At 38.5% G+C, this 27,141-nt stretch overlaps 1 protein-coding gene across 13 annotated transcripts in view; it reads right to left on the bottom strand.

The window, feature by feature from the left end:
- LOC109041386 (mitochondrial protein C2orf69 homolog) overlaps positions 1–27,141 on the bottom strand; it is a 74,808-nt gene that overhangs the window by 15,002 nt on the left and 32,665 nt on the right. For 12 of the 13 annotated variants that reach the window (XM_072306352.1, XM_072306346.1, XM_072306354.1 and 9 more), the window contains 5 exons: positions 26,645–26,825; positions 23,380–23,527; positions 22,834–22,961; positions 17,366–17,552; positions 2,875–3,121 (listed from right to left, as the gene is read on the bottom strand). In XM_072306352.1, coding sequence (XP_072162453.1) covers positions 2,875–3,121; positions 17,366–17,552; positions 22,834–22,961; positions 23,380–23,526 — 709 coding nt within the window. In that variant the 5' untranslated portion in view covers position 23,527; positions 26,645–26,825. Of the gene's footprint in view, positions 1–2,874; positions 3,122–17,365; positions 17,553–22,833; positions 22,962–23,379; positions 23,528–26,644; positions 26,826–27,141 lie in introns of those variants that run through there. The other variant, XR_011900850.1, reaches the window with a different exon arrangement.

A 27,141-nucleotide genomic window follows, 5' to 3' on the forward strand; every position in this document is an offset into this window, starting at 1 on the left:
CTTATCCTGGTCATGTGTTATCTCGTCCCGTCACACTTGTTTTGGCGGATTGGCGTCGGCCACGATGAATATTGCCGACGATGGAACGACTCCTATAGCAAAATGTTCACCTGTGCCGTAGTATCGTTTTTGAAGCAGGAAGCTCAAAAAACCGCAAATTTCTTACGCAGATTGTGAAGTTATGAGTGCATTTCAGACTTTGCCGATGCGCTCATTGTGATTTTTGAGACGTAATCTATAAGAAACGACCCTTATTTTTGCTGTAGCAAAAGTTTGCAACAAGCCCATTATAAACCTCTAAACTAGCTACTGCGTTAAATGGTATCAAGTTTAATAGCTTTTCTGCTGCAGACGTTACATTTTCACATGCCTTAACAAAATAGGAAAAAATATTGTTTACAATTGAACTTTTCTGCTTTTTAAAGGCTGTTTGATATTGTTGAGAAATTTAACTCTAACTCCATTTGGTTGTAAATCTTATAGATGCAATGTGCAGAGAAAAAAAATCACTCCAAACATAATCCTGAAAATCACTGGGCTAAACATGCCTTCAGAAAAACTAGAAAATCTTACGAATCCATGAACTTGAGATGAAAAGAGAGCTCATTTCATTAAATTGAATATTTTTTCTATCCTGATCACAAAAGTTTACCATGCACAAGTAAAGTTGATTTTTTAACCTCGAGGGTTACGTTTAGAAATAATTGTCCTTGTTTGGAAAAACCCCGATATTAGGAACAGAAAGAAAACTTTAATAGGCATGCAACACAAAGACTCCGCTGTAATTTCGGCTGCTAATTCCGAATATGACCTCAGTTTTTCTCCATCTTGCATAGATTTTCCAGAAAATTGACTTTTCTCTGAAAGAACTCGATTTTTAGGGAAAAGTCCGACTTCATCAGGGAAAATCGAGCTGACCCACAAAAACTAAGGTCACTTTTTATCTGGAATCAGCACTGAATATTTGCTAGGAATCAGTTTGTACATTTTAAACTTAAAAAGGAAAATTTTGTTGAGCAAAGTTATCCTTGAATTTTTGGTCTGCAGATTCGCAAAAAGACCTTGATTTCTTCCTAACAAGTACCGATTTCCTGGCTAATTTACTTTTCCTTGGAAAAGGCTGTTTTTTGAAGGCAAAGGGTAAAGGAAAAGAACTATGGTCATTTTCGGACTCTCAACCAATGCTCACAATAACATAAAAATCAATTGGTCATGCTTCCAGTTTTACTCTTCCATCCTCACCAAATCATGATATCTTATTTGTGTTATTTTAATTACTTTTATAAGATATTTTCATTCTGTAAGGCTCTATTTTTTACTATTCAGATTCTATTTTGGCGTTGAGTATGTCGTTGTAATAGAGTCAAATAATTGAGCCGAAATGCTTTGTTACAGATATCTTAATAGCTTCATAGGTGGGTCTTTATAGAGCCCTGTATTAGGTTAAACCTGTTTTGTTTATATTTTATAAGTTATATATGTATATTCTGGTGACTAGTTCTTCTATCATCTAAATATGGAATTTTCTATTAGACAAATTTAGATTTAATCATATTAGTTTATTTAAAAAAGCTACGGTGTTCATATATGGTTCAAGGATTGCTGGATTTCCTCTTTTTCTGGGATTCACAATTAAATGAGTAGTAATTAATTTTTTTTGATATCTTGGTTTACAATTTTTGATTAGATTAATAATTTCAATTTCACTTTTATCAGTCTATTTTTATTTGCAGATATTTTTGTTGTTGTTATGATAGTGTTTGGTAGATGAATAGGGCTATATAGGGCGTACAGTATAGGGCTATGTTTACTCTTTCTTGTGATGAAGACATATTTTCAATAATTCTGCCACCATTTTTGTTTCATAGGAAAAGTCCTTCTGATACCGTAAGTACACAGAGAAATGTGAATTCTTGATAAAAAAAAACTTTCTCAGCCATGTTGGTTAGCCTCAAAAGTCTAATGCAATACTGCAAAATGGGATTAAAAAGGAGGAGACAGTGGATTAACAAGACTGACTTAGGCCGTGTTTATACAGCATTTGACTCTTGATCGCGACGCGATTGCGCTCATTTGATCCAAGACTGCGACTAGACTGGGATTTGATGCTTGTGTTTATACAGGGTTAAACTCCCTCGCAACTCAATTTTAATTTATCAACAATACTGTTGGGTCATGGTGGCAGTGCATTATGTCTTCATCTGACGAAGAAGACGTGCTTTTGCTATGGGCGGTGAATAAGCATCGTCGTTTTCGTTGTTATAGTGAACACCCTTTCAATACAGAAAATATTAAAAAAAGTCAGTATTTAAGTTTTTTGTTAGCATAAAATGCATTCCGTGGGTTTCAGAGGCATGGCCGAGCCTCCACCAGTTCCACAAGCTTCAGGGCTTCCTCTTCAGAGGTCATTATACTAGCCAACCTCTAAAAATCTTTTTTATTTTATTAATAAACCACCTTTTTTAAAAAAGATGAAATAGTTTTCGTCCGTTCACTGCACCAAGCAAGACGAGACTGATCAAGAGTCGAGTCGGAGTCTAGAGCACAGAGTCTCGTCACAGACCGCGACGCGACTGAGATTTGATCGTCAAATCTCAATCGCGTGCGAGTCGCAACATGTATCAACATGCTCATTCAACTCCATGTGTTGTGCCGAGTCACAGTCTAGTCGCAATCGCGTCGCAATCAAGAGTTCAATGCTGTATAAGCACGGCCTTACAGATTGTTTATCGTAGAAAATGGCCAACTAGCGCCAAGGAGATGCTAAGTTTGATAGAATCGCAATTTTTAAACAATAAGAAGCACACATCCTTCCTCCCTACAAGGTACTCAAATATAAAATGAATAAGCTATAACACAAAAAGGAATACTCACTAAGTCTTGTTAAGGTTTCTAGTAAACTCCGAGAAGTGATCCAGGTGTTTTTGACACCAGCATGGCCACCTTCTAACCAGTACATGTCTGTTATGTTGGAAACAAGCCTCATCATGGTTGTGTCATCTGGTGTTAGTGTCTTCATATAGTGGAACTCATATAGAAATTGGTTGAGAACTACGCAGCCTTTGCTGAATCCTACCAAAGTGATTGTTGCTTCATCTAAATGCGGCTCTGATTTCCAATTCTACAAGACAAAATATAAAATAAAAGTAAGAGAGCAAAGCATAAACATCATACAGTGAAAGTTCAATTTTCCAGATCCACAATTTGAAAAAATATAAACAGGAAATATACTGGCTTTTGGAGTGAGAAGTCATCAAGTTACGTAGTTATTTTATTTTCTCCAGTTGGCTCGTTTAGGTGGTTGGATCTCTACTAAAGGATGCATTTCTGTTATGGGAGCCATTATCAGGCTTCTTACAAAAATTGACAATAAATAAAAATAAGCATTAAAAATTAGTTGAAACATTACAAACTGGCTAGAATCGTGAGTCGGTTTTGAATGTTTTCACTGTATTTGGTGGGCTTTTTTTATTGTGTGAACAATGAGATTCCCCCTTCCTTTTTTTTTACTAGCTCCAAAGAGATAATTCCAGTAGTTTGATGGAAGTCCACTCTCATTTTCCAATATGGCTGTGGAGCTCTTGCATGCCTGTAGGATTTGCGATTCATTTGGTGTTCTCCGGTAAAATTTCGCGAGAAACACGATGGTACCACTGGTTACCTCGCGTTTCTCTTCATTTCAGATCGAGCAAGGTCGGGGATTGCAGGAATGGAAGGGAATCAACCGGAAGAAATCCGATATTCATCGTCTTGAAGCCTCCTTGGCCTCAACGGTGTCCCACTTCGAGAGTCACCTCCCTAAAGCATTGACCCCAATAACAATAATAAGTATTTAGCCAAGGAAAAAAGCCAAAACAAATTATAAGGGTTGCGCAACGCCTGAAACAACCCCCCCCCCCCCCCCCCGAGTTACCATTTTCTTTGCAATGATAAAACTAAGCTAAAGCTTCAAAAATTTAGAACAAATGCTTGGGTACTTTGAAGGAAAATAATTGGTTATGTCATTGTGCATATGTGCACCCCAATTTTTATTAACAAGCCCTCAAAATCGGCTAAAAACGCGCAAATTTCAAAATGCTGTATTTTTGTATTGTGACGATTTGCTCAGTTGCCAGAGTTGAATTAAACGTTAAACTTACAATTAATTGCATTTTAACCAATTTTAACCAAAATTCATGTTTCACTACATTACCCCCTCCCCCTCCTCTATTTTTGACCGTACTCCAGCGTTGCCAAAGTCACAATAGGTGTGTAGGAACTTTTTTCTTTTTTCCATTAAATATTATATTTTTATTCATATTCTTACATTTTACTCATGAAAAATGGGATAGCATGATTTTTTTCTACTTTTTTTTAAAGACTTTTAGTTAAGTATAACAGAACTACTACAAGTATTTCCTTGTACCTATCTACAGGATTTATTAGGCCAGTCCACACCCGGTGGCATTAAGCTCAAAACTATCAAAGTATGGGTAAAAATGGACAAGAAATTCATTGGAACACTTGGTTTTGTCCGAAACAAACTCCTTTTTAGTGAAAAAGTTGTTAAAGTTCGCGAATTTTCAAAGTTCCCATCCGCCGTTGTGACACCATACCTACTGCAGATTTTTGGCGGCGCACTCCCAGCTTATTCACCGTGCCATCGACCAAGCATCAGCCATCGGAAACGTCGGGGTCATAAACAAACGAAAATGGATAGCACAAAGGATCCAAACAACTCAAAATCTCTTAATTTTCATTAATTTTAATCCATTTTCGACTTCAACCAAGCATTAGACAATGATATTCATCGTATTTTACAACCTGGAGCAACAGTCTATTGGCTCATCAAGATGTTGATTCCGAAAGTCAGTTCTTTTAAGTCCAAACCCTGACATTCTTTTTTTGGACCATTCTCTTTTCATTTTCGCCTCAGATCAAATGTTTAGCAATTTCTTTATCTTAAGTATGTGGTCCTGAATTCATTCAAGAGTTAGAAGTTCACCTTTTATCTAGTATTACAGCTTTATGACCCCTCAAACTTCACTGATATGATCTCATGTAGTTCAAGGTTCCTCAGCCCTGAACCAAGTGATTACACATCTGAGGTGTGTCTTATGGCTCTTCAAATTAAGGTTTAAAAATAAGTTAGGGGCTACAGTAACTTAATCCAGTTCTGCTCTCTTGTTCAATGTTTGTTATCAGTGTTTGTTCGTGTCTGTTCTTTGTAAGTGACTACTATGGTGCATACACAGTTACGCTATTGGTACAGGTATTATTGCTTTTTTTCTACAGTCAGGACTTCCTCTTAAGCAAAATAATTTACCAAAGAAATTCCCCTAGTTGCGTAAATAAATTGGTAAGTAGTTATTCAGTTAACATCTCCATGCGGTGACGCTAAGTTTCTGAGATCTGTCTTAAGTTGGTTTTGCATTTAGACGGTCACGCTTGTCAGATAAAATTACTGCTCTGGCAGCTTTAAATTAATACTTTCACCTCTGATTCATCAATAAACGACACTCATGGTGTCATTTATCATTAATTAAAAAATTGGTTGCCTATACTTTAGCAACAAGAATAGTTTTCCAAAAATAGGTGGCCATGTGCCTGAACAGTTGAGGAGATGCATAACTCCTTCCTCTTTGCACAATTAACCAGTGATGCTTTAGTGATAATAACAGGAAAGGTCATCCCTCTGATTTTGAAACTGCGACCATTTTTCGGCATCAATTTGACCCAACAGAAAGTGAATTGAAAGGCCTTCAAAGACTATGCTTGTACATTTAAAGAGTTTATATTTTTGCTGGTACACGTCTCAGCTTCCAACAAGAGCCCCTCCAGATGATTAGCCTTTTACAAAAGAGTTGCTTCAGTACAAGCGTATTGATTAGAAAGTATCAGAGGTTGGATTTGCCACTTTTTCAGGGCATTTATGGTATCAAGGCGACAAGTTGGTGCCTCTGTCTGTTTTTGATTAACTCATTTCTAAAAGTATGAAAAGAAAAATAGGAAAAGCTATAGTAACTAAAGAGAGCAATCATGATTATCTTTAAAGGTTAGTGAAAAACTAGGGGGCTACGCCCCCTGGCCGCTACGCGGCCCAACCCCCTAAAGGCGCTCCGCGCCATCAATGGGCCGCTTCGCGGCCCTGTTTTTACCCTCCTATCAGTGTTAGTTTTATTTTTCCCCTAAAAAATTACGATATGAGGTATGCTTTAATTTTAAACTTTGCTTAAAATTACTTTAAAATTAAAAGGACGCGTTTTGGAATGACTGCTTGATGAAATATTGCAGTAAAACAATACACATTGTTAGTCAGGTAGTTATTTAGATTTCATGAGTCGGGAATCGAACCCACACTGAATTCTAAGTGAATGCATTCGACGTCTTAGACGACTCGGCCACCGCTCGACGTGGGGTCGCTGGTGCGAATCTTGTGTAGATAAGTGTAGAGCTGATGCTCAGGCTACCCAGCTACTGCGCAACCTCCTCGACCACTGCGCATCCTCCCGCGCATAGCGGTAGCAGTACCGGAGCATTCTGTAAACTCACTCACTTTTATAACGTGATTTTAAAAAAACCTGGGTACTTTTTCCAAAATCTGGTTGCAGCGGGCTCATCTAGGGCCTATTACCTGTCGATTTACGCAAAAATCATGGAAATCGGCCCGGTAGAACGCTCAAACCAACTATGACAAAAAGTATAAATTTACATTGTTTAAATGGGAGAATTCGCAACTTTACCACGTAATATAAAAAAACCTGGGCCATATTTTGAAAATCTGAAAAGAGTTGGCTTATCTAGAGACAATTGCGCGTCGATAGCCGCAAAAATCATGAAAATCGGCCCGGTAGAACGCTGGAACTAAGCGTTACCAGTTTCGCAAAATTAGGAGGTCTTGGAGCTTATAGTATAGATGACACTGAATTACATGCATTTTCATCCTATCATAAGGCTGATTTCATAGCAAAATAAATAAAGTAATTGTATCACATGCATAGTTATTGACTCTTCTTAATTTGAAACTTTTAACTAGCATTGCCTGGTATTTAAAGATGAAGGAATTATGCATTTCCCTAACTGTCGCGGCACTTCGGACTTATTCAGGCTGATATCAGTCTGACTCAGGGCAGTTTATGAAACACAGCCTGACGTCAGGTTGATTCACTTTTACTAGGGCTGTCGCATAAACATTTCAAAAATTCACCCTCCTGCCTTTCAAATCTGGCCGTCATTTTGGCATTTGGAGCAATCCCTATGACTTGAGGGCTATTATGACTTCATAAATGAAATCTACGACCAAAATTACATAAGAAATGATACCTCACTTGCCTTATCACGCGAACTTTTTAAAAATCCACCCTCTTGTCTTTCAAAATTGGCTGCCATCTTGGATTTGGGGGACCCCGTTTTGACCGGGGGACTTTTTTGACTTCATATCTGAAATCTACGACCAAAATTACATGGGAGTTGACACCTCACATGACACTGTATGCGTATTTTAAAAAAAAATCGAACCCCCAGAGGCCTTATTACGGCCGCCATTTTGAAATTTATGCAATTTTGGGGGGTGTTCCGGGATCGAACCATGGTAAAATTTTGGTATGTTGTTCAATAGGACCTCCTAAAGACGTTTACATAAGAAAAGTTTGTTAAGCAATTTATTCCGGGTTAACCCTTTTTTTTCGGATTTCTCCTTGACTAACCCCCCCCCCCCCCCCAAAAACCCGAAAGTCGTGGATTTAAGGATATGAATTTTGGGCAATATGCACGAATAGCTATCTACTGGCACTTGATTGACTAAACATGTATAGGATATGCATTTACGAGCCACAAAAACAGCCTAACTTGACTTTTTCAGCGCCTTGACCCGATATTCCCGCCAAAAAAGCGAAAAATCGCATTTTCTCAAAAACGGCCAAACTACAGATTTCGCGGTTTGTTGTTTCTCAATCAGTAGGTCTTCTAGTTGACATTTCTGCAAAAAAATCGCGGGTGATATGTTGACCGCATGAAAAGTGTTTAAAACGTACTGTGGCCCACATCATGCTTTCCTATTTTTTATGAGAAAGTACCACTTTAGTGAAACATCACATAGACATTCAAAATGTAAGAATATGAATAAAAATATAATATTTAATGGAAAAAAGAAAAAAGTTCCTGCGCACCTATAGCGACTTTGGCAACGTTGAAGTACGGTCAAAAATACAGGGGGGGGGAGAGGGTTATGAAGTGAGACATGAATTTTGGTTAAAATTAGTATTAAACTGCAATTAATTGTAAGTTTACGTTTAATTCCACTCTGGCAACTGAGATAATCGTCTTTAGACAAAAATACAACATTTGAAAATTTGCGCGTTTTTAGCCGATTTTGAGAGGTTGTAGATAAAAGTTGGGATGCACGATGACATGACCAATCATTTTCCTTCAGAGTACCGAAGCATAAGTGCTTACTGTCAAATTTTTGAAGCTCTAGCTCAGTTTTAACATTACAACAAATTGGAACATTGGGCAACATGCAGGATTTTGCCCGATGCCGAGGGGTAGTTTCTGGCGTTGCACAACCCTTAAAAATTGTTTTGGATTTTCTTTCTTGACTGAATTCTTATTTTTGTACGTGGGGTTAACGATTTAGGGGGTACCTTAAGGTGTACATTATTTTTGAGTTTTGCGAAAATCAAGTTGCTCAACCTCTAAAAAGTTTCTATGTAGTCTTTAAATGAACCCCCTTAAATGAAAAAATTTAAAAACAAATTTAACCCGTGCTTCATGGGGCCTAAATTCAAAATTCAAAAATTTTGGCGAGCGACACATCAATTCTAAGGGAAAATCGCAAGTTACGGCCCTATAGTTAGAAATTTCGTCGGTTTTGGCGTATTTTGAAGCGTAAGGTCACAAACGGCCCAATGACAACGTGAGGCTACGAGCCGGCGGGGCGCGCCGGGCACCGCGCTGCGTCTAAATGCGATAACAGGAAGTGAAGTATAAGAGGTGACAGAGTTGAGAACAAAGACAAAAATTATCAGTTTTATTGTTGACTATGACACTAAACGTATTGACGAACACATTCAACATAAAAAACAGATGAGTTTAAAACAAATATAAAATCTCTTCAGGAAAACGTATATACAAATTCTCATACATGCAATATACTCAAAATTAAATAACAAATTAAAGTCTTTTCGAGGAAAATATGCTTACGGATTACACAACCATAAAAGATAAAAAAAAAAAAAAAAAAAAAAAAAAAAAAAAAAAAACAATCAATTGAAAAACGAAATAAGCTTAATTGAGATTTAATATGAGTATGAATCAATAAAAGGTCTGTAACAATGTTACATTTCATAGTTAAGAATACTGCCTTGAACTCAGTAGATTGTGGGATACCTGAAATTACCAAAGAATTAGATTCTGACCATTCTCCCATTAACATGGACATGTATAATTCAGAGTTTTTGAAAAAGGTGACCACCTCAATGAAAAACAAAAAAGACCGACCGTAAACTTTGAAGCTGATTGAGCTTGATTTATCTTTAATATTGTTGACCTTTTTTCTGAGCTCAACAAAAACTATGGGATTAGTCGAGTTTTGAACCCTGCTCTCAGGCGCCAAAGGTGAAGCACTTGACCACTCGGCTACTGGGAAGGTTGTGTATATCAGTGACTAATGTGTCATATATACCCGTGGGTGAGGCCAGGTAATCAACATCAGCTGTAAGTGGGCGGAGCCAGATTGAACCTCTCGAATATAACTTTCTACTTGATGCTGCGTCAAATGTACCAATGAAAAGGAGGGCAAACAAGAGTCTTATTGATACATACAACCTTCAATGATTTCACATGAAATGAAAAAACTTACTATCTTCCACTCGGCAAGACTCATAAGCGAGCTTGAATTTATCCTATCTGGAAACTCTCTCCTGGGCGCGAGCTTTCTTCTTGTCTGCTCTCCTCTTCTTTGCTGCAAGAATGGTATCCTTCACAGTGGATATTATGCCTTCTCATTCAGGTTTCCGCTAAAGAATTAAAAATGCTTTATCCTCTTCATTTTCCATGAGATCTAGAGCATTATTGCTTAAAGCAAAATCAGTCTCCAAATTCTTTTGAACCAGCGATCGACGGCTGGCATTTTTTGATACACACCTCCACTCCTCATAGAAGTATAAATTTTTTTTTAAAAACATGGACACTATGTATCACAGGGATTCTACATTTTTCATTCCATATTGGAATTACCAGATCAGAGGTTTTCCACGCACTGTCATTGACATTCATGTGTAAACACTTCACATGATAGAAAAACACTTGGAGCACTTCCCGAATTTGGGGCAATTTTCTTTCATCCTATTACTCTTCAACTTTTCCGATTAAATTAACATTAGCCGCATTTGATCGTGTAAAGGGCTTACTATCCAACAACATCGCACATATCTTTTTAATTAATCAAATACCAGTGGTTTCCGTTATTTCCGGTGGATAAGAATTTTCTGTTTTGATGATCAACAGGTATGTTGACAATGGCAGCCTTTACTACCAGTGATTTTCAGAGCTGTTCTGTAGTTAAGGCAAATATTCCCCACTTGCGCTCCTAATCGTACAAACTATTTGTCACTCTTTTCATCACTTCCTTGTACGCCTCATATTTCCACATCTATATTGAAAAAGTATACTGCATTTTCATTATGGATAGAAAATGTGGATGCTTCTCCACCTGATTTCCCCCTCTCACCCCGCCGTCCGTTCCTCTATGCCAGTGCAATGCTGCGATTCGCAACCCTTCGCGCGCGCTCAGCGCCCCGCCGGCCCACAGCCTCACGTCGTCATGGGGCCGTTTGTGACCTTACGCTTCAAGATACGCCAAGACCGACGAAATTTCCCTCCAAAGGAACGTAACCTGCGATTTTCCCTTTGGATTCATATTTCGCTTGCCAAAATTTTTGAATTGAGGATTTAGGCCCTTTAAGGCACGGATTAAAATTTTTTAAAATTGTTTTCCTTGTAGGGGGTTTATTTAGAGACTACATAGAAACTTCTTAGAGGTTGAGCAACTTGATTTTCGCAAAACTCGGTACCATCATCGAAATTCGGAGGTGACCCTCAAAGTGGGACACCCTACTGGACTCCCTTGGGAGGAGAGAGGGTGGCCCTAATTTTGGTAGCGTAGGTTCCTGGCAAAATTTTGAAATCCAACAAAATCAGAAAGAACAGAAAATTAACCTAAATCGAACCCAAGAGGTCCAAAATGGGCCCGTTGCAAACTTTTGCCAGAGCAAAAATAAGAGTTGCTCCGTATGGTAAATTACTCAAAATCACGAAGAGCGCATTGGCAAAGTATAATATGCACTGCGTTAGAAATTTGCGTTTTCTTGAGCTTCCCGCTTTCAAAACGATACTACGGTACTGGTGAACATTTCATGATAGGAGGCGTTCCATCCAACCCTTGCGCACCAAGGCACCGCGCAATGTTCAACAAAGCCGACATCAGCCCGCCAAAACACACGTGATGAGACGGTATTTTATCAACCGGCACGTTAATATTTACATATTCCTTGCGTTGATAAAGGCCTCCCGGGGTGCTTCCTCACGATTTGCACGTTGAAGCATCAGTCATGTTAAATATTGTGTATCATCCTAGTGCGCTGTTCTGGGTTGAATAGAATGACTCCTCTTATGAAGTGTTCACCTAGGCTGTAGTATTGTTTTTGAAGCGAGAGGCTTAAAAAAACGCAAAATTTTTATGTAGATTGTAAAGTTTGAAGTGCAATTCAGACTTTGCCAATGCATTCATTGTGATTTTGGACACACTTTCCATCAGAAACAACTCTAATTTACGCATTAGCAAAAGTTTACAACAGGCCAATTGATCCATCGATCAGACCATGTTTCTGTCCAATCCATGTATTTAGATGAGTTTCTATGGCTATATATTACATTAAGTCTGCTAAAACAAGTAGAAAAAGTATTCCAAAGTGCATACAATTACTTAAATAAACGAGAAGTTTGCTAATAAAGAAAAGAGACGGTCTGGACCTACTGAAATAATGTAAGAGAAATACAGTTTGAGCTTTCTTCAACTTTCTTCGCAAGTCGTTCATTTCCGCTCATATGTTCTGAAGCAAAAAGGAAAAAATTATCAATCATGAAAAATTAATTCACCTCAACCCCATGATCACGAGTATTTATCTGGGTTTGGTATACATGCTGTTAAAATAAAGTCAGTAATGAGGAATGCGTTTTGAAACGAATGAAATTCAAGAATTAAGATAAAGGGAAAGAGTTTTAGACATATAAATTGCCCTATCCCGAGTAGGAATTGGAGCACTCCATTTTTCGCTGCATGAACGATCTCATAGGCAGGTGTTCCACTTTACGAGGTTATCCACTCTCATAGTCCTTATGGAGAATTAGATTGAATCAAGAGTGGACAGAGATCCCAATGCAAGATTCAAGTTAAGAGGGCGGAGCACCATTGAGATCTGCACCCCGTTTCCATAGCGTTTCTGACCTCAAATACATAGACTTAAGTACTTTCAGGAAGATTTTGCATGAGACTAATTTTTTCCATGCTAAGGCTGTTTTAAACATCATTTATGAGTGCTGCTGTAATCAATAAAAATTGAATTGCTTCTACTGATACTGAGCGGCACGATAGCAAGAGTTATAAATCTCACAGGAAGTTGTCCAAAGGTTTCTTCGTCTCAAAAGGGCTAAGTAAAACAAGGCTGCTGTTTGTCACCAACATTATTTAAAGTATACCTAGAGCACATGTTGGAGGAGTGGAAAAGGAAAGTTGCGGGGATGAGCATTCCACTCCTTGATGGGCAGACCATTTATACCCTATGCTTTGCTAAGGACCATATCGTAATGGCTCGAGATGAGAAGGATGTGAATTATATAGAGCGGAAGTTGGTAGAAGAATATAGGGGATGGGGCTTGGATGTTAGTGTGTCCAAAACAGAGAAGCTGGTTGTGGGAGCAGTGCATCAACGGCAAAGCATTGAGCTTGATGATGGACGGAGGATGGGGCTTTTTTCAAGACAACCAAGTTTTTGCTAAAATGACTATTTCCCGCCATTTTTGGCTGCAATTATAAGTGGGCTTCGATGAATTTAAAAAATAAAACCAAATTTGATTTTTCTATTCTCAAATACCCTCAGATACCACGATTTGATGCAAATTCATTGATAAACATCACAAATACTGACTCCAGCACATTCGTTATCCCCGATTCGGAGTTTCAGATAAATACATCGACTAATAGCTAAAATGCCAATTTTCCGCCATTTTTGGCCGCCATCTTGAAATAAAGTAAGCATGTCGACTTGCGGATTGCGCGAAAAAATGGCCTTTTTTAGCCTCCTTCAAACGAGGTTTCACAGGGTAAGGGGGTGTTTCCATCTGAAAAAAAGTTTTAGCCCCCCCCTTCCGAAGGATGCTCCGCAAAATTTTGGATGTGCCAAAAAGTAGTTCTCTTTGACTTAGAAACATTCCCTAAGTTTCTTCTCAATTGCTCCATTAGGGAAAATTTTAGAACGGGGGTACAGATTTTTGGGACACCCTGTATATCGTACCATTTTTGCTATTTATTTCGACGTCGATCCTACATATATATACACGGTTTAAAAATAGATTATATCAAAATTATCAAATAATTACGTTTTTTTTTTATAAGTTCTGACAGTTTCATTTATATATTTCAAAATTTCCAATATATCTTCATTAGTTCCAATATTGCATCACTCATTAGTCGTATTTTGTTCGACGAAACAATTCGGAACACCTCGTAACACCTCGTAACAACCGTATTTTGTTCAAATGTTTTTTATGTTAAGGGGCGTGGCCTATTTTTTTATTTTGCACAATTTGGCAACGTTTTCGGAACATTGTTTCGAAACTATCGGAACGTCCTCCAAGCTTGTTTCGGCGAGGTTGAAACAGTTGAAACAGGATTTCTAACCTCACTTTTGGCAGCTCCACTCTCATTGGCTGCTAAAAAAAGTGGCGCAAATAACAAAAGTCAGAAAACATGTTTCGTCGAACAAAATATGACTATTCCATAAAGGGATGGCAGTAGGGTCATTCCACGCCTAGGTAGTCCGGAGGGAATTTTTTTCCCCCCCTCCAAATGACCCAACAATATTTATTTTTGGACTCCTTAATACTCCTAGTTTTTGGAAATATATGGGGTTTACATCCGTTTTGTTTTTTTTCTCGCAATTTTCACGTGTTTCGTAACCCCATTGGTTAGCTTCATCCTACTGTGAAAAGAGTGACAGTTTGGTAGCAATATTTTCTGGTGTTCCCGCCAAAACCAAGTTTCAGTTTATGTTTGCAGTTGTCAAGAAACTGATTCAATGTGCTCCTGCAAAGTTTCAATTTTTAAAAGTAATTACTGTGTATTATATGTAACTTTTAAAACTAAGTGTACTGACTGTCACACCCGTTACGCAAAACATGGGTTTTTTAATGTAACTATTTTAATTCATGTTATTTTGAGATGCTAATTTTTTCCGTACGTCTTCAAGTCAAGTACAGCTTTGGAGTATTTTTTCCAAATTTTTATTTCAACAATTGATAGGCAAAACTGCGTAACGGGTGTGACACGTTACGGGTGTGACACGTTACGGGTGTGACACGTTACGGGTGTGACACGTTAATGAGAAGAGGCTTCAATTATGCAGATGTTGCCTCACTTCTCACCATTTTTTCTATGGTTATCACAAGAAATACACTCATATGCACAATTAGAGGTATGTATACATCTAATAAGAGAGAGATAGCCAACTTTTTTGCCATATTACAGTATTTAAAGTGAATACACCTATCTCAAAAGGACTTCAAATAGAACTCGTTGAACTCTCTCCGATTGGATTGAAATATTTTCACTTTACTATAGGCCTAGACCTATCGTACCAGGATTTTTTTTTGGTTAATTTGGATCATGCAAGGTCCAGGACCGCGGGGACGAAAGGGGAATCCTGAGCTACCCGAAGAAAAGCCCTGGGACGGTAGGTCTGGGCCACCCTGTAGAAAAATGTAGTTTTGGCATGTTCTACATTAAAATGCGTCAAATTGCTGATTGATTTACTGCTTAGGATTGCCTACAATAAGAGTATGAAAAGAAAAGTAAGTTTTTTAACTTTTCATTTCTCTCAGAAATGATGGACCTCAGAGAGACAATCTGTCACACCCGTTACGTCACACCCGTTACGCAAACTCTCCCATTTTTCAAGGAAAGAAAAAAAGATAATCGAAAACGGATCATCGGCAGATGAAGCAAAAACCCGTGGCTTCATCATATAATTTAATCAGATTTTTAAATTGATAAAATTCGCTGAGTTTCCACTTTACACTCACTGAGGAAAAACTCACTTCCAAAATCGGTCACGCCCGTTGCGCAGCCTTTTAATTTTTTCCTGAGGAATGGAACAAAGTAAAAACAATTTCTGATAAACTAAAATGATCTATAAAAAAAGTTCTTTCTGCTACTGCAGATAATTTTTTAATTAAACCCCAAGAAAGAGTTTAAATTCTTGATTAAAGTTAAATTGTTGTCACACCCGTTACAATGGAATGACCCAGTAGGGCTTTGAAGGAGAGATGTTGCAAAGGTAGTTGCCCAATAACCTCTGAGAGGATGGGCATATGTGGCATTTGGGTGTCGCAGAACGCCAGAGTGCGTAGTAGGAGCGACTATATATGTATATATATTTACTGTACTGATACTGATAATGACGATCACGTCCTGACTGTCTGAAACAAATGGGCCTGTTGCAAACTTTTGCTAGCGTAGAATGAAGAAGTGTTTCCTATAGATAATGCCTCAAAAATCACGATGAGCGCATCGGCAAAGTCTGAAATGCACTCATAAATTCACAATCTGCGTAAGAAATTTGCGTTATTTTGAGCTTCCCGCTTCAAAAACGATACTACTGCACAGGTGAACATTTTGTTAGAGGAGTCGCTCCATCGTCGGCAATATTCATCATGGCCGACGCTTGCGCAGTTCCTCACGTAATTCGAGGAGAGTTCAAGGTCAATTAAGGCGGGCGAGGAAAATATGAACGTAAACACGCCGATTGTTATGGTTTAATCCTGTTCAGGTGTTATCTCGTCCCATCACACGTGTTTTGGCGGACTGGCGTCGGCCATGATGAGTATTGTCGCCAATGGAACGACTCCTCTAACAAAATGTTCACCTGTACCGTAGTATCGTTTCCGAAGCGGGAAGCTCAAAAAACGCAAATATCTTACGCAGATTGTGAAGTTATGAGTGCATTTCAGACTTTGCCGATGCGCTCATCGTGATTTTGGGGGCATTATCTGCAGGAAACAACTCTTAGTTTTGCTCTAGCAAAAGTTTGCAACAGGCCCATTGTAGAAATGTGGGGGTGGGGGATGGTTTGAAAGTTTCGTCGGTTTCTGTCTCCAGCAAGCAACTGTTGCTTTGCCTCATATTGGACGCAGTAAATTTTAAGTTAGGACAGCATGCTGCAGAGAAGGCGACTAGCGTTTTTCATGCAAAACGCATTGTAAAAATTGTATGCATGGGAACAACTTGGATTGCCATGATGGTCAGTTTTTTGCTTCCCTTTTCATTAATCCTTTTGTGGACATTAGTGCATTACCAGGGCAGTCTTCCTCGCTGTGATTCACAACATCTCACCAAAACAGCGACTGGAACTTACGACTAGTGCTGCTCATTGGAACTGCGACTGGATGAAACACTGTGCTGAGGAGGCGGAAAGAACTGTGAAAAAATAGAGGGACAGTCTGGAACCAAATTCCCAGGGAACTTCTTTTTAGGATCAAATGATATAAAAAAAGTCAAATTTAAAGCAAACTTTTATACTCTACCAAATCTTTAGCGCCTAACTTTGAATTTTAACAGTTGAGAACCATTAAGAATATTTAGAAGGAATGTTGTTCTGTAGACTCCTAAGGCTTTACTGATGGGGTAGAGGAAGGAACTTTTGAAACTTTTTGAATTCAAAACTTGCCTAGGAATTCGGACGAAATTCTCAACAAAATTTGGATTCTTCACACTAGATTACTTGAAAACATGGACTTCCCAACTCTCTACGTCAATTTAGCGACCTGATATTTTGTAGAGAAGAGCTCTGTTCCCCACTTTCAGGGGATAGTGTTTCGGGCAGAGATGGATCGGTTTTGGACTCTTTGGTTTCGATTTAGGTTAATTTTCTATACTTTCTAATTTGATAGATTTTCAAATTTTGCCAGGAACCTTTACTACTAAAATTTAATTAATAATTAGTACTCATGTTTTCGTAGGATTTTTCAAATGATGGTACTGCCGTTCAGGATCTACAGATTGGAACAAGCGAAATACGAATGGGTAGCTAGTACATGGTAAAACTTCACTGACCTGTACCAATTCATTATTACAACTTAATGGAGGCTCGCTAGGCATGAGCATTTTTAGTTTGGCGGAAATACTTTTTAAGAGACATTCAAGGTGCTGCAAAGCATGATGGGTTGGTGTATGCTCAGGAACGCCACAGTCAGAACTTGGAACAAAATTATCGTAACAACTGAATGTTTTGAATCCTATCCTAAAATCAAAAAAGAAGCAGATGAATTAGTGAAACAGGTTTTACTTCAAATTGGCCAATGGCAGGGGAGACATGAAAAAAGGCTGCAAAGATGAAAAATAAAAAATGGAAGGTTTTTATGAATTGTTTTCAAACTAGCAGTTTTATCAAGAAAACTTCTCGTTGGAAAAGATAATTTGATAAGAGTAAAAGAGCGATTTCCTGTGCAATTATTTGGGAAGACAGTTTGAGGAAAATAAGAAGGTATTAACATAAAAGAAGATTACCATTATCCATAAGATATGACTGCACTGCATTTCTATCCAAAAAATATGCGGTCATAGAGGACCATTAGAAGGGCTTAAAACCGGGGGTTTTTTACTTTTAGCCACTCAAGGAGGAGGAAGGGGTAAACATTCAAACCACTCTTGAGTGCATAAATGACTGAATGAATCAATAAAATAAAGTAACTTGGTCTGGTTCTAACATAGGAGCTCTTTTCAAGGACCTTTATTTGATTTAGGGGAAGACGGGGTAATAAGAGAGACGGTGGGGTAATAAGAGAGTGACACCCTTATTTGAGGAGTTGTAATTGAGTTACAAATTTGAAAAAAAATAGGGCATATGCACCTATCAACAAGTAACACTTCCTCAAAGTTTCAATGTTTTCTGTGCTTTAGTTAAGTGAAAAAAAAGATGTAAATATTTTCCAATTTGTTTTTCTCTTATTGTACCCCCTGGACTAGTAGTAGAGCAGGTCTATATCTCGTATAAAATTTTAATTGTAAGTAAGGAAAAGTATATAAGATCAAGCATTACATCACCCTTAATAGCCCTGCAAAATTTGAATGAGATCGGACAAATGGTTCTTGAGTTATGAACTTTTGATACTTGAAAATCGGAAAGTTTAAGAAATGAATTCAAAAAGCAATTTTAGAAATTTTATTAAAATTTTATTTATTGGAATTGTATTTTTTTGTTGTATTGTATTGTTGTGTGTTGTTTGTTGTATTGTATTGTTTGTTATTTTTCTGTTTCGAGTCATTTGATGAGGAAAAAAAAAAATCACCAACAGTTTTAGTGTTCATTCTACTATTGTACCCCTCCCTGGCAAGACTTCACTCTCTTATTAGCCACAGGGGTCACCGCTCGGGGCCAATAAGAGTAGAACATCATAAATCAGTAAAAAAAAAAAACTAATCTAAAAAACTGAGTATCAGGAAGAAGCCCCATATCCTGAGCTACAAAATGATAAATAGTTCGATTTTTTATGAAAATGTTTACTTAAGTTTATGTTGATTAAAGTGCCGAGATACACGAACTTCGAAACCCAGTTCAAAAAGAGGGTATGTTTACACGCTGGTCCTGTCCCAGCCACTCCTCCGATTCGGCCCAGAATTAAATACGAAACGCGGCAATGGACCAAGATTCGTTCCCCACGGCGGTAATTCCGTTATCACTCACCAGAGAGCGGCAAAATCCAATCTAGCTTATTGACCCACTCTCTTATTACCCTGTCTTTCCCCACTATAAAAGTAATCCCTAATAATTTTTGACCCCCCCCCCCCCAACAAAAAGAAAAAAAGAGGAAGAAATTGGTTTGTAATTTTTGGAGCCCGAAAAATTCATTTTTATGTGAGGTTTTCAAATACTTGAATAACTTTCAATAATGGAAAAAAAGGAGAGGGCCTTACTTCTAAGCGTTAGAACTTACTGCTACGTACCTGGGGAAATGTCTGGTTAAAAAATTATGACCTTTTAAAGTAAGTGTCCCACGACATTTTACAAGCTAAAGAAGTATGTTCCACTGAAGCAACTCTCAAATATATCTGAGCTGTTGCATTTAAATAAATGTGTTAGTGTATTAACTTTCTTGGTACATGATGCTATTCTGAAAGTAGACCGACCAGGTATGTTCTAATGCTTTATTTCTTTGATCTAATTTCTTTTAAATGGTTTAATTGATTCTAAGACGCACTGAAAAAAAAGGCTTCCTAAATTTAAGTAAAAGCGTGTGTTTGGGCAGAGGCCCAAAATAAAATTAGAAAAATAAATGAAGGAAAGAAATGAGCAATTTTGAAAAGTGGACTGTATGTTTTTAATTTATGAAAGGCTACCAGGCCGCGCGGGGCCGGCTACAGAACAAGTCTGGATTCCCTAATTGAGTCTTGACGAGACGATTTGGAATACCAGGCTGCGCGGAGCCGGCTTCAGAGCGAGTCTGGGTTTTGAAAAAAAAGGAACGCGAGAATTTTGAATCTTAAACGAAAACAAAAAAAGAAACTCATGAAAGGAAGGTTTAAACTAATTTAGATGAACATGGAGAAATTGATACTTAGGTTGTTGAAAAGAAAAAAAGACCAAGAGATACAAATTGCCGAGGAAAACGCTGATGAAATAAAGAAAACTAGCTTGAAGAGCTTTACTAGGTTATAATTTACCTTTTAATTACGATAAGCTAGAAGAGCTTTGAAGAAACTTAATACTAGGACGCGTATCTGAATCACTACTGGATTACCAGTAGGGCACACTGCTGGAATGCCAGCAGGAACCTAACTATCGAAATAAAAAAAGATAGAAGGAAGCCTATATGAAACACTACTGGACTCCAGTAGGAAATCTAAAACGTCACTGGATGCCAGTGAGATGGCGAAAGATATGCGAAGAAAACACGAAACACCACTGGTTTACCAGCGGGATAAGATCGGCAAACGATGGCGAAAATTAGTCGACCACACGGGGGACCCTACTTGGAGCTGTTTCGGCTCGATATTCGCGAGACCAAACAATAAACTAAAACCTGAACTTCTTATCGAAACAAAATGAAAATCTGAGTGAACTAAAGGTAACCGTATGGTATCCTCCTTAGGATACAAAAGTAAAAATAAAACTTTCCCGAGCCTTTTCCTGGAAGGGCGGGATCAAAAAAGACGGCATGGCTTACAAGACCCGCGCGCCATCTAGCGGATTGGCGCGGTACTAGCCTTTTGCCGGTCGAGCGCGGAGGGAAGGAGTGCGCTGGCCGACGCGGCGGTCACGGTGGCTGCTCGCACGCGTTGCAATGAAAAAGGATGAAAATAAAAATCAGTCCCTGACTGAACAGCGTGGACTTGGATTTTCTACTAATTCCAAGGTGGGTCCGTTTTGGAAGAAAACACCGGGTTTCTCAATGTAAGCACTCAGAATTCTCTTGCAACAAGAAAATTCTATTTTCTTGAATAAAATCAACGGCGTTTTAAAAAAAGTGATCGTGTACTTGAATGAAGAAATCTGTTTCTTGAAATTAGTAAACAGATCAACAAAATCCGAGATGGTGGCCGTGGCCGAAGTGGCGAAGATGTTGTCTTCTCATTCTTGTTATTTATAAGGTAAAAAGCTATGAGAGGCGGCTCGCGGAGCGAGTCGCCAGTTCATCGCGAAGCGAGGAACAGGGGGTCCAGGGGCAATCCCTGGCTAGGCTCCCACAGCAAGCTAATCCTGGCTAGCAGAATATATCTGAGGCAATATTCTGTGCTGATGGTCTGAGTCTACCTTTTGCGTGAATCCAACACTTCGACATCGGTCTCTGCCCATCGGGTCTACCTTTCCAGAGGATCCATTGGCAGACTTAAAGTGGTTGCAGGCTCTCTGGAGAGAGTGAAGGTCCGGTCTCAACGACACGAGACTTAGGAAGGTCCATTTGGCCGCCAAATTTGGCTCCGCGTCAGTGGGAAATTCTTGGAAGGGGACATCGGGGATGTTGCGGGGATGGCACAGGTAGACTGTAAAGCTATGAGACAACTAGGGGGCTACGCGGCCCAACCCCCTGAGGACGCTTCGCGCAATCAATGGGCCGCTTCGCGGCTCTTTTTTCACCCTCCTATCGACGTTGGTTTTATTTTTCCCCTAAAAAATTATGATATGAGCTATACTTTACTTTGAGAATAAAATGATTTTTGTTTTTGATGAATAAAGAAAAAAAAAATTATTGAAGTCAAAAGAACGCGTTTTGCAATGACTGATTAATGAAACATTGCAGTAAAACAACGAATAATGCTAATCAGGTCATAATTATTGAGTAGCTGAGGAGTCAGGAATCGAACCCACGTCTTAAAACATGTGGGCGCTTCCGACGTCTTAGACGACTACCAACCTACTTAACCTTCTGCGCATAGCGGCAGCAGGTTGCGGAGCATTCAGTAAATTCGCTCACTTTTATTACTTGATTGTAAAAAAACCTGGGTCCTATTTCTAAAATCTGATTACAGTTCATCTAGGGCCTATCACCTGTCAATAACCGCAAAAATCATGGAAATCGGCCCGGTAGAACGCTCAAACAAACTATGACAAAAAACACAAATTTACATTGTTTAAATGGGAAAATTCGCAACTTTACATTGAGAAATCGCTTTTAATTTGACCAGAGGGCGGTCGGTTAAGGTGGTCAAACATTGGTTTCAATGATTCATTGGCTCAAACAAACTATGACAAAAAACACAAATTTACATTGTTTGAATGGGAAAATTCGCAACTTCACATTGAGAAATCGCTTTTAATTTGACCAGAGGGCGGTCGGTTAAGGTGGTCAAACATTGGTTTCTGCCGCCATTTTACCCTTGAAAATAGAAAAAGTCGAATATAAAAAAAAACAGTCCCACTTACGATTGCGCGGTTTTCAAGTTTTCAATCTAGAGACCTATCTAGAATCTTTCATCAAAAAAAATCATGGGTGATCCTCAGAAAAATAAAAAAAATTTAAAACAAACCGTGCTGAAGAATTTCAACAGTGTTTCTCCCACTTGAAGGAAAGGTGGCAAAAATGCATCGACAAAGCGGGGGAGGACTTTGAAGAGGATAGGTGATAACTGGGTAAGCTTCTTGAAATGTTAATTTCTTTATTTTAAAGCCTTTTCATAAGACAGCAACCAAGTTTTTTCTCAAAATCTGCGTATTTTCTTAGTATTATCTAAAATTTCCTTGAAATAAAGCCAAATATCGCAACTTGTGTTTGAATTTCCTTTATTCTGAGGCATGTACTGTCAAAACCAAGATGAATTTTTACATCCTGTAAAAAAAATGATTTTTATCGGTCTGTCACCTTTCAGATACTTAAGCCCACGAAGACCTCATAATGATGCTCAGTTTGCCTGCTATGACAAAAGTTGCACTCCTCACACTTTCCTTTTGAAGTTCCCTGAGAGAAGAAAGCATAATTTTAACTCTACATGACAAAGGAGATACTTGATGAACGTCATAATTTTACATGAGAACGAATTAAGACTTAATGGTTCCTACATTTAAACTGAAAATTAGGAGTGCTTACCTGAACGGCCTCACAATCAAAACGTGTGAGTCAGCAAACCTTGAGGATAGGTGAGCAGCCGTGTTATCTAAATTCCAGGAACTATACTTTTTGTGATCTTGATGCATTTCCATACTTTCAGGAAAGTCCTGAGAGGAGAAAAATTCATGAAGAAATTAGAAATAAAAAATATGTAAATGAAAAAAAGAACCTTTAAAGTAGGCTTGAATTACTTAGGATAACTTTGTAATACACATAATTTACAGCCAGCTAGAGTTTTTTCAAGGTCTAGTGGTCACAAAGACAATTCAAGACTCTGCGAAACCTTAATTTACAGATAGTGCACAAGTACAAGCACCAGGGCTGAAGAATGCGAAATACTTTGAGTCCTGAAAACTCGACATTTTCAGGCAAAATATTTCTAACCCAATAAGTATGAGACATGAGCGCAGTTTATCAATGCAGAAAAATGAACAAGAGCTTGTTTGACAAATGAGCACGTATCAAAAGTTCACCCGTAAACTAGAAAGTTTTCAGAAAACATAAAATCCATGAGAAAATGTTTACCTGAATATCTCCTCCGAAATAAACAACAGCTTTCAGTTCATTGCTTTTTACTCTGGGCTTACAGTAAATGACGTCATTTGTGCGACCTTCAAACCCAGGAACACCACAGAGTCGTAAGGTGCAACTGGATGTGAGCGGATCAAGCATCCTGCTCAGAAGAAAGGAAAATTATCATTGGAGTGTTAATATCATGACAACTGAAGATGTCCCAAGAAGAAATACTCTTGTCCCTAGGAACACTCAGTTTCATCGTTCAGATTTTCAAATTCTACAAAGGCTGTCCCAGAGAAACTAGTAGTTGGCCTACACTGGGCAAATATGCTGAATTCATGAAAAACGCTTTTCACCACTATTTGACACCCCTCCCCCTTGCCTTACGCCATTGGAAATGCAGGTGGAGTTGTGTCACTGGGAAATTGTTGCACTCATGGAGCTGCATCGTGAAATTTGGACCAGTGATGCAAATCGATGGTGAAACAGCAGAAATGCATATATCGGTTGGCAGCATTGCAGACTTCTTGTCATGCTTTATTTTTGCATGGAAAACCACTTATAGTCATGCCTTGAAAACTTCAGTGATTTTTCTTCTCTAAGTGAAAAATATTCTATGAAAATTTCAGGCCATGTTCTTGTTTCAGTCTCCTTTTAACAAATAAAATAAGAGCAGAGATTTTGAGGCATCGCAACCAAGATACCCATATTTGAAGTTTCAACATTGATAAATTGACAATGTAAGAGAACGTATTTTCATATTTTTTAAATCTTGAAAAAATTTGAAGATATGCAACACCAAAATTTCAAAATACATATATGATTTCCTCAAAGCTAAATTTTCAGCAATGCACCATCTGAATGAAAAATGCTTTCGTTGCCGCGTAAATAAGCTCAGAGAGTTAAAAAAAGGGTTTACAAACGATTCAGGGTAGGCAACTAAACATACGTGTTAAAAGCCCCGAAAACGCTTCAAAGTAATAAGAAAAGTCCTGTTGGTAACCACCTACAAACGGTCTTTCCTGATAAAGTTCTCCGAGTCAATAAAGTCTTAACTTAGAAAAATGAACGGACTTCGTTTTTGCTTTAGCCCATTCATTAATTATTTTCCATGATTAAGAGGTGAAATGATACATGATTTTGCTGATTTTCCCCGCACATCTGAGACTCTGTTTAAATTTTGGTACAATTCTAGGTTCTATTCGAATGATTCAATACATTGAGAACTAGCAAGAAATCCGTACTACGCACAGGAAAACCCCCACCATCAGCAATCACTGTGATTAGTGATCAGTTACAAATTTTGTTTCTGAATATTTATTTACTATTTCCAAATTAGCGAGACGCGCTGGTTTGATAAAAAGGCAGAGATTAGTAGTATGCTGATTAAAGCTGCAATCTTAGTGTGTTCTGCAGTAAGCTCATATGATAATTATAATAATCAAAATTACCCGCACAAAAGTTGGTTATTTTCATAAAGATTTGTTATTTTTGTCAGTTCAATTTTTAATTGAAGTCGGCTGGTGAGTTTCAGCCGAGAAAATTACGAGATTTAATCAACGGTTTCGTTCAAGCCTCAGCAATGGCGGGTTTTTCGTCTACACCGCGGAAAAAGCAAGATTTTTCCACCTGTATGTTCGCGAAAAATGTGTGATTTTTCTAGGGATTTTGTAAAAAGAATTACGCGACAATTACCACGATATCACGGCAAATACTTCGTGTTCCTAGCGCATTCCTAAGATCATTATAATTGCGCGTTATTCACATCAGTATCGTGGCATACACGCGAATTTCCGACTCAATTAAGACTGCATAGATGCGCGCATACAACTCATAAACATCTGTTACTTGGGATGGGCGAAAACGTTTGATTTTCCTTCAATTTCGCGCGCGGTACCATATACGTACTCCGGAGTTCGAATAGTTGCTAGCTTCATTTCTGTTTGTTAAAAATGACAAATTGCAAGAATTCAATCTCGACGTTGCGAAAACTACAGGATTTAACCGTCGGTTTCCTTGCAAGATTTAATTTTTTTTAAATAAAAAAAAAAAAAAAAAAGCATTAGCAATGATCCGAAATTTTGCAAGTATGACTCATATGTTTCGTTAAACTATGATAGAAACAGAAAGCAGGTGCAGAATGTCGAAGCGATGTTCTAGTTTTCCACCGCTGTCAGCGCCGCGTCTGCAAGCACAGTGTGACCGAGCCATCATCACAGTATAGAACGCCTTCAAACTAGCTAGCGGTAATATGGATAACCCCCGTGGTGAAATAGTTGTATCAAGAACGCCTTCCATGATCGGAATCAAATATTGATGAAGTGCGCGCGAAAACCCCGTTTTTCCTCCGATTGCACCGTTGCCCACCTCGTTGTTCCATTTTGGTTTATTTATTTTATTTTTGAAGTCAAACAACAGCTTCTCTCAGAATTTTCCGAGAATTTGCCTAAATCATTTCAAACAGAAGATAAAAGTATCAAAAAGTGACGTGAAGCCTAAAAGACAGCAACTTTTTCACTTTCGGACTTTGTTAAACTTTTGCAAAAAAAAAAAAAAAAAAAAAAAAAAAAAAAAAAAAAAAAAACAGAAAACTAAAGGTCCCGCAGAGTACATTTTTAGTAAACTTTAGCGAGGAAAAAAAAAACCTAAAGAAAACAAAAAGATCCGTGGAGCAAATGTCTCATACTTTCGCAGGAGACCAATACACAGATTTTCACGGCCCTGAGAGGGTAGCCCGGCAGCTGATGCAGGAGTCGGAGCTCGCAAAAATCACGGCGTTTCCAAAAGCGCGAGGCCGAACTCGTTACACCTCCCTCGCACTCGTTGGACGCTCAACTCGTTCCATCTTCCTCGCACCCGTTGCCCGTACTAGAAAAACCCACGTAAAACTAATCAGCTGTCTTCCAATGCGAGACGCGAAACTCCTTCCATCTCACTCGCACTCTCTCTCGCACTCATTGCGCTTGCGGAAGAATCGACCCACGCGGACCGCGATATCCCGCGAACCGGCGCGGCGGGCGGATCGCGAAATCCTCCCTTATCCGGCGCCTCGGGGTAGAGAGGGATCCCAGTGCGGTATCTCAGAGTCATACGACCTTCCGTCCACGAGATCCGCTGATGCGTGAGTGAGTGAGTCAATCAACGTGAAGTATGCTTTATTAGTATAGATTAGTCTGTTCAGGAATTAAAGAATGGGCTTTGAAAAATTTGAATACGAGTGTTGTATTTATGAACATATTCTATGTCTCAATTGGAAAACAAATTATGTGCTTACTTGGAATGAGATATGTCTTTCTGATGCAAATTAGAGGTTAAGTAAAACTTGATAACAGTTAATCATAGGAATTTGAAAGGTTCTTTCCATCAGTAAGAAAATTGCTGATAAAATTGGTAAGTTGCTTTTGTTAAACCACTCCTTCAATGGGTACGACTTCTGTAACTTGCATACGTGTAAGCTGCAACAAAAAATAAAAGGCAAAATATTATCGATCAGTTAAAATATGAGGCAGAATCTCTTCCTCAATTAATTTCTTTGTTATGATTGTGATCAAAGTCTCTGAAGTGTCCATCCTTCATACTTTCTTTTCTTTTCTTACATTCCGGGAACGTTTACAATTTCTACGTAGTAATCAACATGGAAGAACAGGGGTGCTCCAAAAACGTCTCACTGGCGACGTAACAGGAACGTGGAAAGGAACGTTGCTCTGTAAACCTAACCTAAAAAGTTAAAATTGCTCTTTCGCCGTTTCGCTGTCTACGTTTCCGGGACGT

Source organism: Bemisia tabaci, chromosome 1, assembly GCF_918797505.1.
Source record: "Bemisia tabaci chromosome 1, PGI_BMITA_v3".
Classification (NCBI taxonomy): Eukaryota; Metazoa; Arthropoda; class Insecta; order Hemiptera; family Aleyrodidae; genus Bemisia; species Bemisia tabaci.